We start from the raw sequence: 15,388 nt of genomic DNA on the forward strand, positions 1-15,388 counted from the left end.
TTAGCTAGTCTGTTTTTTGTTTTACCACGGGCTAGCATCAAGTCTCAAATTGCAAATCTTCATTGTATTGTACAATTATTATTAGAGGAGCACTAATGGTTAAACTGAGTGTATATGTTACAAATACCGTGTTTAACAATTGTTCACACATTTCGGTCAGAAAAATAAATATTAAAGATATTCTAAGACAGCTAGGAATCTGGGTCTCAAGCACAGACACAAGATGTGTGTGAATACAGATTCAGGGATTTTTTAACCCTGTCGTTTTGTTGTTGTCATTGTGAGTTGTGCAAATACTTTTATGTCGGCAGGGGCTTAAACATGTCAAAAGACATTTACAATTAACATGCTTACATGGTGGTCAATTGCAAACACAATTACAGCGTCAACACAGTCACAAAATATATTTATATAAATACAATATTACCTCAAACTGTCTTTTAGCCCTGAACTGTTTCATCTGAGAAAGGTTCTTATGAACTGTATGTAATGTGTAAAAAAACAACATTCTGCATATTTTCAGATTGGGTTCAATGCTGAACATTCCTGGTAAGTTTGATAGTATGGCTTTTTGTTCAATATATGGTTGGATTAGTTAAGAGACTTTGGTAAAAAACATTTATTATTAACAAATACCTATTTAATTGCCGTATTATATTTGAACAATTAATATGTGCTAATAGTTTTATTTTGATGGTTCAGTCATGTCAGTAAGTCGCTGTATGCAGTGCTATTTATTATCACAGACATGTACATGAAATTGTGGTCTAAAAGTGTTTTGCAATTGTAATATTGTACATATTTATGTCAATATAGTTTTTGGTTCTCGATGCAGATGTTACAGTGTAGTTATGTCTCCCCCTCTCTGGGGGAGACATATTGTTTTTGCCCTGTCCGTCAGTCCGGTAGTCCGTCAGTCCGTCCGTACGTCACACTTCGTTTCCGATCGATAACTGGAAAACCGCATGACCTAGGATCACCAAACTTGGTAGGGAGGTTGGTCGTGAGGTGTAGAGGATCCCTATTGTTTTTGGGGTCACTAGGTCAAAGGTCAAGGTCGCGGCGACCCCCAATATAAAAAACATTACTGCTCAAAATCTTGAGAACGGTTTGACCTAGGTTCACCAAACTTGGTAGGGAGGTTGGTCATGAGGTGTAGAAGATCCCTATTGTTTTTGGGGTCACTAGGTCAAAGGTCAAGGTCGCGGCGACCCCCAATGTAAAAAACATTTCCGCTCAATATCTTGAGAATGGTTTGACCTAGGATCACCAAACTTGGTAGGGAGGTTGGTCGTGAGGTGTAGAGGATCCCTATTGTTTTTGGGGTCACTAGGTCAAAGGTCAAGGTCGCGGCGACCCCCAATATAAAAAACATTTCTGCTCAAAATCTTGAGAACGGTTTGACCTAGGTTCACCAAACTTGATAGGGAGGTTGGTCATGAGGTGTAGAAGATCTCTATTGTTTTTGGGGTCACTAGGTCAAAGGTCAAGGTCGCGGCGACCCCCAATGTAAAAAACATTTCCGCTCAATATCTTGAGAATGGTTTGACCTAGGATCACCAAACTTGGTAGGGAGGTTGGTCGTGAGGTGTAGAGGATCCCTATTGTTTTTGGGGTCACTAGGTCAAAGGTCAAGGTCGCGGCGACCCCCAATATAAAAAACATTTCTGCTCAAAATCTTGAGAACGGTTTGACCTAGGTTCACCAAACTTGGTAGGGAGGTTGGTCATGAGGTGTAGAAGATCCCTATTGTTTTTGGGGTCACTAGGTCAAAGGTCAAGGTCGCGGCGACCCCCAATGTAAAAACATTTCCGCTCAATATCTTGAGAATTGTTTGACCTAGGTTCACCAAACTTGGTAGGGAGGTTGATCAATTTCATGTCCATCATTGATTATTTCTCACCTACGACCACACAATGGGGGAGACATGCGCTTTTTCAAAAAAGCAATAGTTAGCTGTATGGTTAACGTTGCTTAAATTATTCTCACTGCATTAGCATAACATATTAAGGCATGTTTGGCTGTGTTTAATATAACATTGATTTCTTGTTAATCAGGTTCTCACATAGTGAAACCTGGTTATGAGAATGATGTACGTCGTGGTTCGGGCAGGCGGAAATTGGCTGTACAGGCAGGCGGGCAGCATCAAACTAACCTATAAAACTTAATTACTCCAGTTAGGGTAACAAATATCTTGATCAAACTTTGTATATAGGGAGAGATTAAGGATTCCTTTCACAGGGTTGTTTTTAGGGCCCCTAGGGTCAAGAACATGGTCTTTGTTACTAAAATTAGAAAAAATGGTTGAAACTGAATAACTTTAGTAAGGGTTAACATATCTTTACTAAACTTGGTATTTAGGAAGAGTTCATGGATACCTTTCTTGGGATTGTGTTTTGGGCTTCATAGAAAAAACGGTTGAATCAAAATAACTTTAGTTAGGGTTGACATATCGTTACTAAACTGGTATTTAGGAAGAGTTTATGGATACCTTTCTTGGATTGTGTTTTGGGCCCCATCGAAAAAATAGTTGAATCAAAATAACTTTAGTTAGGGTTGACATATTGTGACCAAACTAAGGAACTGTTTATGGATACCTTTTATTGGATTGCAATTGAGCCAAGGTTAAGGTCACTGTTACTTAGAATAGAAATACGGTCTAAACTGAATCTCACAATGATGGCTGAAGTTCTTCTGTCAATCATTGAAAACCTTGTTTTATCATATTGCGGCGTTTCTTGTTTTGTTTTTATGTACAGCCTCTTTGCAATTTATGTTCTGTTTTGTTTAAAGTATCATTTCCTTTATTTTTATGAAATGGACAAGTTTCGGAAATATTTGTGTAATATATTGTTATTCTGATGATGAAAGTGGTTTATGTGATGATGATGATGAATGATGATTATGATGATGATGATGATGATGATGATGATGCCAATGACTGCTGATTTAAGGTGTTACCATTTTTCAGGGCTGATGCTCCGATAATGGCCCATCTGTGGGAATTTTTGTGTGCAACGGAATGTGAACGAGGGTACATGCCTCTCAAAGCTCAGGCTCACTGCACTCGGCTACCACACTGAAACTCATTTTAGCTTTAAAATTATAAGTAGATATTGGGAGATATTTAATAATCTTACATTTCTTTAGATCTGTTAATAGTGTGGAATTTGTTATTGAAAATACAACAACAACAACAAAAACAATCATACTAAATTCTTTTTCAGAGATTGATAGACAATGCATTTCAAAAAAGCTAACTTGATTATCAGTTTTGGGTGGCCTGTATTAACATTTTGCAGTTTTAATTGTCTTAGACTTCTTTCCCTGTAACCTTCTTGTGTGTTTTATGTGGAAGTATTTCTACAAGCATCTAGAAATATATGGTATATTTTGTACGGTAATATTTGCTGTTTGAAATAGCATGCTTTTGGTATAGATAATTTCACTCATTAATCCATAACGTTAGATTTCAATCTAATGACAGCTTCGGACCTGGTTGGGTTCAAACACTAAACGAAAGTAGCGTACAAATTTTTTAAAACTTTTATACTCTAATAGTATACTTTGCATAAAGAGCTTCAAGTATTTCTGCATAACTGTGGTTTATATATTTTAATACTTTCTGCATTTAAATAACATCAATCCTATTCAATTCTGATGATGATATTATTCCAAACTAATAGTATAGACTGTACAATGTAGTTACATGTACCAGTAATCAAGACCTATATGTCTAATAATGGTTTAAACTCACACTTCATACATGGATTACTCAGCTTTTGCATGTAAACATTCTCTAGGCAGTGTGTAAGCTAGCTTGTGCAGTGATTGATTAATTTTAAGATTTCTTTCCAGTGTGTGGTCACAGATATCAGCAGTTTTTTCCTGTTTGAGTTGGCTCAAAGAAATTAATTTTGCAGTTTTTTCTCGGACAGAGTGGTTTATTTGTGGAGGGAAGATGGCTTTTTTTCTACCTTATTGCTGTTACATTTCTGTCACATGTGCTTGTTTTTGCATTGGGTCTAGGTCATTGATTGCCGCCATTCAGACATTAATGTCTCTCTGACAATTCTTTCCAGGGCCGATGCACCTATAATGGCCCACTTATGGGAGTATGCAGTAACAGATGAATACGATGTGTTAGGGTATGAAATGGGCGACCATCCATCCGTCATTTTACCCCAGTTTGGTTGTTTAACCTCACTCACATTGGCTGTGGCACCGTGCATGTGCATGCCAGTCAGGGGCCTTATACTATTTTTTTTGTTGGATTTGCATGGTGTTTTGTTTTAAAGGTGTCCGATGTACAATTATGAGACATTTGGTTGCCTAGTGATCCCATATTATGTTGGTATCATTTGGAAGGGTTTTATGAGTAGAGAAAGAATATGTACAAATAAGCTTTTTTGGCCTTGAAAATGGCTATATCACATCCAATTTTTGTAGAAAAATAGTACAAAAATACAAACTTGAATGATTAAGCTTTAGGGTTAATAAGGCTTAAAAAATATAAAGTTTGTTTCCTGTTTCCCAACCTATCCTATTTTTCGCCCCTCAACCCAAAATAATTTTATTGCGTTGAGAAACAATTTTTATCATTTTGTTTGATTTTTTCTTTATAAAGTTAAAAATTAAGTGTTTTTGGCTTTTTAGAAAACCAGTGATGCAAATACTTATCAGTGATTTTTTTTGGTGCAATTTACTGCCTTCTAAAGACTGTTTCCCCTTGCGAAAAAAATGTCCATTTTTGTTTTCCCAATTTGATTAATATAGATTGCATTAATGAAAAATAAGAAGCAATGAACTTCTTGAAATATAAACAAAATCTTGACAAAACATACTCTTTCACAGCATAATGAATGCATAAAAAAGATAAAACATGTATAATTACCATTATATTAGCCATTTTGGCCTGATTTTGTATTTTTCCCAAAGTCAACTTTTTTCCCAATTTTGCAAGGCAGAGGCGATAAAATAATTCCCAAAAAAATCACTGCTTATTAAAGATATCTTCTAAAGCATAAAATTTAAAGTTTCAGTTAAAGAAAAATGTCAAGAAACAATTTGCCTAATAAAAATTAAAAATAAAAGATTTACATACCTCCTATGTTTTTTGGCATGAAACCGGAAACAAACATATTATATTTTTACGCCTTATTTAACATAGAAGTATTCATATTATATTTTTACGCCTTATTTAACATAAAAGCATTCAGTAAGATTCTTAAAATCATACCAAAATGATATGGGGATAACCAGGCATAAAAATGTAAAATAATGACTAATGACACATTTAGACAAAATTCTTATTTGTACATCGAATACCTTTTATAAAAGTTGTAGCGGCCGTCTTTTAAAATGCTTTATACTTATTTTTGTGCTGTGATTTTAGCTTTTAACTCACATTTTCCTCTAGAATGAAAAGATGTTCATTGTGTGTGATCTACTATACTTTTTAGAGTTCAATAGACTTGAAAGTTTTCCACATGTATCAAAATTCTACTTGTTTTAATACACATGAGTATTTTGACTCAAAACGATCCCTTTCATGGTTGCATTTTGTAATCTGCTTGTCACAGCTAACCTCAGTGAAATGACCTTCAAGCAATGTCAACAATATGTAACTTTATATCCAGTTTAGTATGACTTATATTTGACTTCTTTTTGACTGGCTTTGAAGGTTATTTCTAATATAAATAACATGTATGTACCCTGGTACTAACAAAAGCATGAGGTAGAATGGATGAACTAAACATTTACTTATTGTAACACAACCATCAATAATAAAGCATTCTTATTAGTATTTGGAATACATTGTAAATGTGGAGCCTTTACTTACACTGTCAATGTCTAGATTGGCTCATCACAAGGTCACACAACACTAATATAGCTCATCACTAGGTCGCACAACACTAATATAGCTCATCACTAGGTCACACAACACCAATATAGCTCACCACTAGGTCACACAACACTAATATAGCTCATCACTAGGTCACACAACACCAATATAGCTCATCACTAGGTCACACAACACCAATATAGCTCATCACTAGGTCACACAACACCAATATAGCTCATCACTAGGTCACACAACACCAATATAGCTCATCACTAGGTCACACAACACCAATATAGCTCATCACTAGGTCACACAACACCAATATCACTAGCATGAACAAATTAAAAAAAAATTATACTTAACACTTATGAGTAAATAACCAACCATGAAAATCTTTATTTAGTTTAAAGGGAGTAGTGATGTTACTTTAGCATATAGTCAGTATCTAACGTATGTGATGTGTTGCCCGGTAGTATCTGTATATTAACATCAGTGTATAAGATCGTAACCTTCATGTATGTGGTTGCCTTCATCTTCTAAAAATGCCCATCATCTTCAATATTTTTACAAGTTAGATTTCTGTTTCAGCTCAGTGATTGCAGATATTCCAATCAGTTGTTAGAATTTGATAAAATTCAATCTGTTAAAAAAACAAAACACTATAGAGTTTGGTTGGTACTTGTTTACTAGGTTAAAGCTAGTACTGTCAGTTGTCTTTTTTCATAGGCACTGTTTCTGCTATGTCTGCACCTGCAGTTTTCAGAGACATCTTCAGACATCATCTTTCTCAACAGTCAGCAGATTTTTCCAAGTATCTGAGGCAAGCAAGGCGTTCATGGCTAAAGCACTAGCAGCAACCATTTAAAGGAGTCAATCATTTTGGATATGGACCATTGGCAGTAGTTGTAAGTTCAGCCTGGCATCAAGGCGCCTTAACAAGGTGAAGTCGTCTGTGTATGATCCCTTGTAAAGTGGTTTTTTGCCTGGTTTTCCGCAGGGCTGATGCTCCGGTCATGGCCCATATTTGGGAGTACACCATCGCCAGTAACCTGGGGTAACATTCTGTTTTCTCTCTTGTTTTATACAAATTCTCTAAGGCTTGCAGGTGAGTATGTCCTTAAAGTCAGGGTTCATTCACTGTGTATGCGGTTTAAAACTTTAATTACAGAAAATTGTTATGCACATAGCGTCTCTTTTCCTGTACATCAGTCACTGACGTTTTTTGTTAATAAATTTCTTAAATGAAACAAATCGCTATCATTCTACTAAACTCTACACTACACTTAACAGTGGATCTTACTGGAGTGAATGATCCCTGACTGGCACGCATGAAATCAAGTGTCAGAAAATTTTATATGAGATTATAACAAAAATCTTAGAACTTTCTGATGCTTTATTTTGGTATAATGCTTCTGTCCTGGCATCTTGTTTGCAGCTTCATGTTTGCAGGTTCTGTCTTGTTGTCCTCCTTTGAATGACTCTGTAAAACTTTGTGTGTTCCCATGAAACTCAGTTTTATTGCTAGCAGTTCTTGATTGGTGGACACAGATTGAATGGAACATCATAAAAATTAAAATAAAAACACTATGTTAAAATAATGTGTCAAGGGGCCGTTTTATCAAAAATCCTAGGAACCATATTGTACCTTGTAGAGATTTTCCAAAATACAGATTCCTGATGTAATAGCCCCCAGATTTTTTAAAGGTATCAAAATATTGTCAGCCACACTAACTACATAAAGTTTATTTAAAGTAACACTTATTGTGAGGAAGCAGTCGTTGTGGCAGCGTTTATTGTGAGGCAGCATTCATTCTGAGCAGAGTTCATTATGAGGCAGCAGTCATTGTGAGAAAGCATTCATTGTGAGGCAGCAGTCATTGTGAGGAAGCATTCATTGTGAGGCAGCTCTCATTGTGAGGCAGCAGTCATTGCGAGGAAGCATTCATTGTGAGGAAGCATTCATTGTGAGGCAGCAGTCATTGTGAGGAAGAATTCATTATGAGGCTGCTCTCATTGTGAGGCAGCAGTCATTGTGAGGCAGCATTCATTGTGAGGAAGCTCTCATTGTGAGGAAGCATTCATTTTGAGGCAGCATTCATTGTGAGGCAGCAATCATTGTGAGGCAGTGCTCATTGTGAGGCAACAGTCATTGTGAGGCAGCAGTCATTGTGAGGAAGCATTCATTGTGAGGCAGCAGTCATTGTGAGGAAGAATTCATTGTGAGGCAGCAGTCATTGTGAGGAAGCATTCATTGTGAGGCAGCTCTCATTGTGAGGCAGCATTCATTGTGAGGAAGCATTCATTGTGAGGCAGCTCTCATTGTGAGGCAGCATTCATTGTGAGGAATCATTCATTGTGAGGCAGCTCTCATTGTGAGGCAGCACTCAATGTGAGGAAGCATTCATTGTGAGGCAGTATTCATTGTGAGGAAGCATTTGTGAGGAAGCATTCATCGTGAGGCAGCTCTCATTGTGAGCAGGGTTCCCGCTGGCGATCGCCATTGTCGCCATTTGCGACAAAATCGCAAAAGTGGCGACAACTTTTCAAATTTGGCGAATTTATGGCGACAACGATTTTTTTCTAAAATATTTTCTTAAAATGACGTAAGTGGTGACCATGCGGCCTGCATGATAATCGATTCTGTCACTGTCATAAATCAAGCGCATCTGCTGGTGCGACAACAAAAATTAATCCGATAATTAAAGCAAGCAGTCACGGCCCAGTCAACACCTCGCTAATTATTGCAGAATGTTATTGCTTTCACGGATAAACAATGACATCCTTTAACTGTTATGTCTCTTATTAGCAAACAATTTTAATATTCAGCTCAACAGCCTTGTTGTTGCGTAATTATCGTGTTAGTTTTAAATATGCAAATCGTAGAATTTTATGTTGTCGGAAAGTCACTTGATATATGCAAATTTCGTAATGACGTTTACGCGCTAAAAATAGACTTGCTTTCGGTTTTGTCGCAATTTGTAATTGCTATAAATGCAGCATTCTTAGAGTTCAAAAAGTGTCAAAAAGATTAACAGAAATCAAATAAATAGGATTAAACCCCATTTGATAAGGCTTCTAATATGTTGGCTGGAGTAAAGAGTAGGTAGACAAATTTCTATTAGGAAAGTTATGGCCCTAGTTTGACAATGTATATTTCTTTGAGTTTCCATTTATTCTAAAAATATCTCATAATTTCACAAATGTATTCTTTTATTGTATGCAGGCATTAGACTGAAATCAACATATTGATGTTTATGTCACATTTTTTGCAATATTTTTATGCCCCCTTTTGAAAAAAGTGGGGTATATTGTTTTGCACATGTCGGTCGGTCGGTCGGTCTGTCTGTCTGTCGGTCGGTCGGTCGGAATACCAAATGGTTTCCGATCAATAACTTGAGAACGCTTTGACCGAGGGACCTCATACTTGGTATGTGTATTGGTCATCACCAGCAGATGAACCCTATTGATTTTGAGGTCAGTGGGTCAAAGGTCAAGGTCAGTGTGACCTTTACATGAAAAACGGTTTCCGATCAATAACTTGAGAACGCTTTGACCCAGGAACCTCATACTTGGTAGGTGTATTGGTCATGACCAGCAGATGAACCCTATTGATTTTGAGGTCAGTGGGTCAAAGGTCAAGGTCAGTGTGACCTTAACATGAAAAACGGTTTCCGATCAATAACTTGAGAACGCTTTGACCCAGGGACCTCATACTAGGTAGGCTTATTGGTCATGACCAGCAGATGAACCCTATTGATTTTGAGGTCAGTGGGTCAAAGGTCAAGGTCAGTGTGACCTTTACATGAAAAACGGTTTCCGATCAATAACTTGAGAACGCTTTGACCCAGGAACCTCATACTTGGTAGGTGTATTGGTCATGACCAGCAGATGAACCCTATTGATTTTGAGGTCAAAGGTCAAGGTCAGTGTGACCTTAACATGAAAAACGGTTTCCGATCAATAACTTGAGAACGCTTTGACCCAGGGACCTCATACTAGGTAGGCTTATTGGTCATGACCAGCAGATGAACCCTATTGATTTTGAGGTCAGTGGGTCAAAGGTCAAGGTCAGTGTGACTGTATGCTGAAAAAAGGTTTTCTGATTGTCCATATTTTATTTTCTTATATAGTAGACAGTAGAAATTTATATGTCACTAAATGCATGAGTTGAAGTATCAGTTTTCAGTGAACATCTAGTTTAATTATGCCCCCCTTCGAAGCAGAGGGGTTATATAATTGCTTTGCACATGTCGGTCGGTCTGTTGGAAGACCAAAGCTTGTCCGAGTGATAACTCAACAATTCCCGGACCTATGGTCATCAAACTTGACATGAAGATTAGGTATGACCAGTAGATGACCTGCCTCATATGCATCCAATGACAAATCAGCTGTCATTTCAGTCCATGCATATTTCATTCAATTGTCCAAATATTTCTGGCAACTTGGCGCTCAGGGGGCATAATGTTTGACAAACATCTCTTGTTTTTATTAATATACTAGTCCATATACAATGAATTTTGTCAACAGAATAACAATTTGCTATTAATATCTTGTGCTTCATGTACAACAAAATGTTATGATTTGCACGACAATGTGCTAATTAAATGCAATTTAAGGCTCTTAAAATGCTTAAACCCCATGAGCTTCAGGGGGCTTCGCCCCCTTGGCCCCCACAAGGGCGCTGCCCTGGACCCGTAAGGGGGCCTATCGCGGCCCCCTTAACCCCCCGCGAAAAAGTGGCGACAACTTTTTAGAACCCAGGGGGAACCCTGTGTGAGGCAGCACTCAATGTGAGGAAGCATTCATTGTGAGGCAGTATTCATGTGAAGAAGCATTCATTGTGAGGCAGCACTCATAGTAAGGCAGCTCTCAATGTGTGGTAGCTCTCATTGTGAGGCAGCTCTCATTGTGAGGCAGCATTCATTGTGAGGAAGCATTCATTGTGAGGCAGCATTCATTGTGAGGAAGCATTCATTGTGAGGCAGCATTCATTGTGAGGAAGCATTCATTGTGAGGCAGCATTCGTTTTGAGGCAGCATTCATTGTGAGAAAGCATTCATTTTGAGGCAGCACTCATTGTAAGGCAGCACTCAATGTGTGGCAGCTCTCATTGTGAAGCAGCATTCATTGTGAAGCAGCATTTATTGTGAGGCAGCAGCATTCATTTTGAGGCAGCATTCATTGTGAGGAAGCATTCATTGTGAGGCAGATCTCATTGTGAGGCAGCACTCAATGTGAGTCAGCATTCATTTTGAGGCAGCATTCATTGTTAGTCAGCATTTATTGTGAGGCAGCATTCATTGTGAGGCAGTGCTCATTGTGAGGCAGCATTCATTGTGAGGAGGCATTCATTGTGAGGCGGCAGTCATTGTGAGGCAGCATTCATTGTGAAGAAGCATTCATTGTGAGGCAGCATTCATTTTGAGGCAGCATTCATTGTGAGGAAGCATACATTGTGAGGCAGCATTCATTGTGAGGCAGCATTCATTGTGAGGAAGCATACATTGTGAGGCAGCATTCATTGTGAGGCAGCATTCATTGTGAGGAAGCATTCATTGTGAGGCAGTGCTCATTGTGAGGTAGCATTCACTCATTGTGAGGCAGAATTCATTGGGGGGGGGGGGGGTATTATGTTATTATTCTATTATTTTGTTATTAATGAATTAAGTCATTGTTAGGAATAGTTTATTTGTATAATCCTTGTCATTAAATGTTCCCTGTCACTCCCTTATTTGTTATGTGCACAAGATTGTAGACTAATTTTTTTATGCAGCTAATGAAATCATAACTTATACAATTTAAAATGCTGCTAGGTTAAAATTACATATCTCATTTATCTTTCATTCATAAAACATAGTTGTTGTTTTTTTTCAGCTCTGAAGAAATGCTTTTATATTTTCTTTTAATATTTTCTTTTAATATTTTCTTTTTAAATTACCTACCATATTTATCTTATAAGACAAAATATAAATAATAAATGTGTAAGCTTTTCTAAAGTTATTGTGTAATTGCTGTATTTTCATGTCTGTTTCTTTTTATAAGCCCCTGAAGGGTCGGTATATATAGTAAATCACACTGTCAACTAGTTTGTTTGTTCATCAGTGGGTGTTTCCGCTACAGCCTTGTCTCAGTAATAACATTATTATTTATGAGATATTATTTAAACATCACAGAATTGCGGAATTGTAGAGCACCATGGGAAGGTGCTCTTATCTCAAAGTTTAAGGTCAAATTTTGAGGTCAATGTAATACATTATGGATTTCATAGCAAACTTGTGACTCAGCCATAACTTTTTAACTGTGTGAATTTCCACACATTTGTAGAGAACCATGAGAAGGTGTGTCAGGCCAAAAATGTGTGCACTTATCTGAAAGGTCAAGATCACACTAGAGGAGGTCAATGTTGAACCCACACTGAAGGAGGTCAATGTTGAACTCACACTGAAGGAGGTCAATGTTGAACTCACACTGTAGGAGGTCAATGTTGAATCATTTTGTGTATCAGCTGTACATTTATAATAGAATGTGTGTAAAGATATGTTTTGATCATGTCAGTTACAACCATCCATTCAAATTTCCTTCATATTATATAAATGGCTAGTATTCTGACAAGGTCGTATCGGGTTTTTTTTGTCATGTATCTGTGACAGCTTTCTTGTTTGCATTCAGAAAAGAAAGGTTGTGAAACACTACTTGTACATGTATTTGTAGCTACTCTCATAGGTTGAAGTTGGTATTGATCTTAAAAGTCTTTCATGTGAACGAGTTGGCTGACCAACCCTGGAGTAAATGCTCTATCATGTCATTCCTGTCGACCTTGCATGAGACAACTCATACCTATATGATGTAGGTCACCAACTTTCATTTGACCGGTATACCAACTTCACACAGTAAAATTCGACCAAGTTCCCATACCCGAAAAACGTAGCATTGAAAACTAGATCACACATACAAGTATCAAGTATTGTTTCACAATCTCTATTACTTGCATCATGTTTCTCATAATTGTTTATCTACTTCAATTATAAACAGTTGTGTGTTTTTATTTCCAGATACACCGAGGATGGTCACACGAAGGGAGACCTGACCGTGTCTACTCCCAACCCCATCAGACTGGAATGGGATCTCCCAGACCCTGTAAGTTCTTCTTTTATATGAGTTACAATAAATAGTAACAAATAAAACTCAAAATGCCCATGTACTCTGCATTATGCAGTAAGGGCTGATACAGTGATAACTTTGGTGGAAATCCTATATTGAAGGATGAAATCCGATTTTACAAATTATGGCATATAAAACCCTGTTCACCGTTTTTGATCTTTAAAATTGGAGACATTTTATAAAGTAAGTTTCTTAGAAGAATATAGTTTACACCAGTCATCTAAACCAGTGAAAGATGCTGAACTAGGAGAGATAAGTAAAAGCATTCTTTAAATTCATGAATAAAATCTTACAATCCTCCATAATCACGGTTGTGATAATACCTTGTAGTTTTTCTGCAATGATGTTATGTTAGAAAAATTGCATGTGAAGAGTTTTTGTTTTTTTTATATTTGTTTGATATATCAATTATTACATTTAAATAAATGAAATGTTGCATCAATCATTGTGAAAGCTTTGTTGGTTATTTAAATTACAATGTGCCCCCATGACCTACAATTCTGAAAAAAAAATAGCGGGCACGTCTAGAAACCAAATAAAAGAAACAATCAGTAAAAAAAGCAACACCTTTGACTTCATTGTCAAAGTAATATCTTGGGTAATTTCATAATTTATATTAATGTTTCATAATAATAACTGTTCAGTCATAACTGTAGTCACACAGCCGTGTTTTCTCCTGTATCATCCAGTGCAAGCAGGTGATTGAGAACAGTCTACAGGTAACAAAGCAGCTTGTGGATGATGTTGACCTGCGACTTCTCATGCACGACGCGTTCGGGAAGGGGCTAATGAAGAAATGCAAGACAAGCCCTGACGCCTTCATACAGATGGCCCTGCAGCTGGCATACTACAGGGTGAGTTATATATTCAGCAGATTTGTATATCTAATGATATATTTTGTATAAAAATCAACAATACAGTAAGTTTACATTCAAGATGACAGTGAAATTCTTCAGTACCTAGTATAAAAGGTATTGATTACTGTCTGTTACTTACAATGTGATTAAAATTTTGTTACAATGTGATTAAAATTTTGTTCATTTTTTTTTTGGCATGTTCAAGTTCGCTAAATGATTACCGTAAGAGTGTTAAGAAACTATGTTTTTTTGTCACCTGCGAAGTATAGCTATTGTTATTCCCATTGTCTTCATCATCGGCGTCAATAACTGCTGATTTTGTGTAGAGTCTTTATTTGAATTTTGTTAAATGTACTATGTGAACTAAATAAGTTACTGTCCATAAATACATCAGTGTTTATTTTGCGGTGATCTACAGAAAATGGAGATGGCATGGCCGAGCATGTGGCTAGATTTTCTGTAGAATGGCAACTTATTGATTTGATCTTGTCCCACTGACTCCGCCACTTTTGACTCAGAAGATGCGTTGCCATGTGATACTTTGACTCTAATGCTCAGCCGCTCGTTTTAATTACATCAGGAGGATTGATGGTTTAATAGATGAGTTATTGTGTGAAAACTTATTGATTATGGTTTGAATTGGAATGTATTAACATTGTGTATAGCAAGCCAGACACTAAGGGATTGCTTCTTCATGCTACGGCAGCAGCATCCGTGTCACACTTTTATTTCCAGTCAATACTTTTTGAACAACTTAGTCTACAGTCTTCAAAAGTAGATGGCTCATAACGATTATGGTAACCTTAACTACAAAAATTATGGGCACTCTTACCTTGAACATATCTTATTTAAGAATTCTAGATATTAAGAGGAAATTTTTTTTGCAGACCGCTGGCAAGTTCAGCCTCACATATGAATCAAGTATGACGCGACTGTTCCGTGAGGGGCGCACAGAGACAGTCAGACCCTGTACCATGGAGTCATGCACTTTTGTTCGCGCTATGGAAGACTCCAACAAAACGGTAAGAACATCACACATTGTTATGTGAATCTTTCTACTCCTTCTTGGCTTATGCTGATGGAGACGGTACATCTATATTTTTGATAATGTATAGCTGTTAAAATTCTATAAAAAAAAGACATAATCATAGAATTTCTTTTGCAGAATGAAATATTTGCGTCTGATGAATTTCTTTCAAATACTATTTTGTGTCTGTCACCTAAAATCGCATCTCTTATTTTGCAGAGAGAGGAGACTCTAGTGCTGTTTAAGAAGGCCACAGAGCGTCACCAGATGGGCTATAGGGATGCTATGACAGGGAAGGGTATAGACCGGCACATGTTCTGTCTGTATGTGGTCTCCAAGTACCTGGAGATAGAGGACCCCTTCCTCACGCAGGTGCTCAGTGAACCATGGACACTCTCAACCAGCCAGGTAAGCTCACAATCTTAGCATTGGCTAATTTGTAAGTAAAAAAATGAGATATTACCATTGCCTTGGTGCCGTACCTGGCATCGTGGTGCA

General features: G+C 37.2%; 1 protein-coding gene across 5 annotated transcripts in view; it reads left to right on the forward strand.

Annotated features, from left to right (window-relative positions):
- Positions 1-15,388, forward strand: part of LOC128237198 (carnitine O-palmitoyltransferase 1, liver isoform-like) — a 39,469-nt gene that overhangs the window by 18,608 nt on the left and 5,473 nt on the right. For 3 of the 5 annotated variants that reach the window (XM_052952519.1, XM_052952518.1, XM_052952520.1), the window contains exons 13-18: positions 524-549; positions 4,083-4,148; positions 12,898-12,982; positions 13,696-13,860; positions 14,751-14,885; positions 15,110-15,298. In XM_052952519.1, the coding sequence (XP_052808479.1) occupies positions 524-549; positions 4,083-4,148; positions 12,898-12,982; positions 13,696-13,860; positions 14,751-14,885; positions 15,110-15,298 (666 nt within the window). Of the gene's footprint in view, positions 1-523; positions 550-2,971; positions 3,035-4,082; positions 4,149-6,842; positions 6,900-12,897; positions 12,983-13,695; positions 13,861-14,750; positions 14,886-15,109; positions 15,299-15,388 lie in introns of all 5 variants that reach the window. The other 2 variants (XM_052952522.1, XM_052952523.1) reach the window with 2 other exon arrangements.

This window comes from Mya arenaria, chromosome 6, assembly GCF_026914265.1.
Source record: "Mya arenaria isolate MELC-2E11 chromosome 6, ASM2691426v1".
Classification (NCBI taxonomy): domain Eukaryota; kingdom Metazoa; phylum Mollusca; class Bivalvia; order Myida; family Myidae; genus Mya; species Mya arenaria.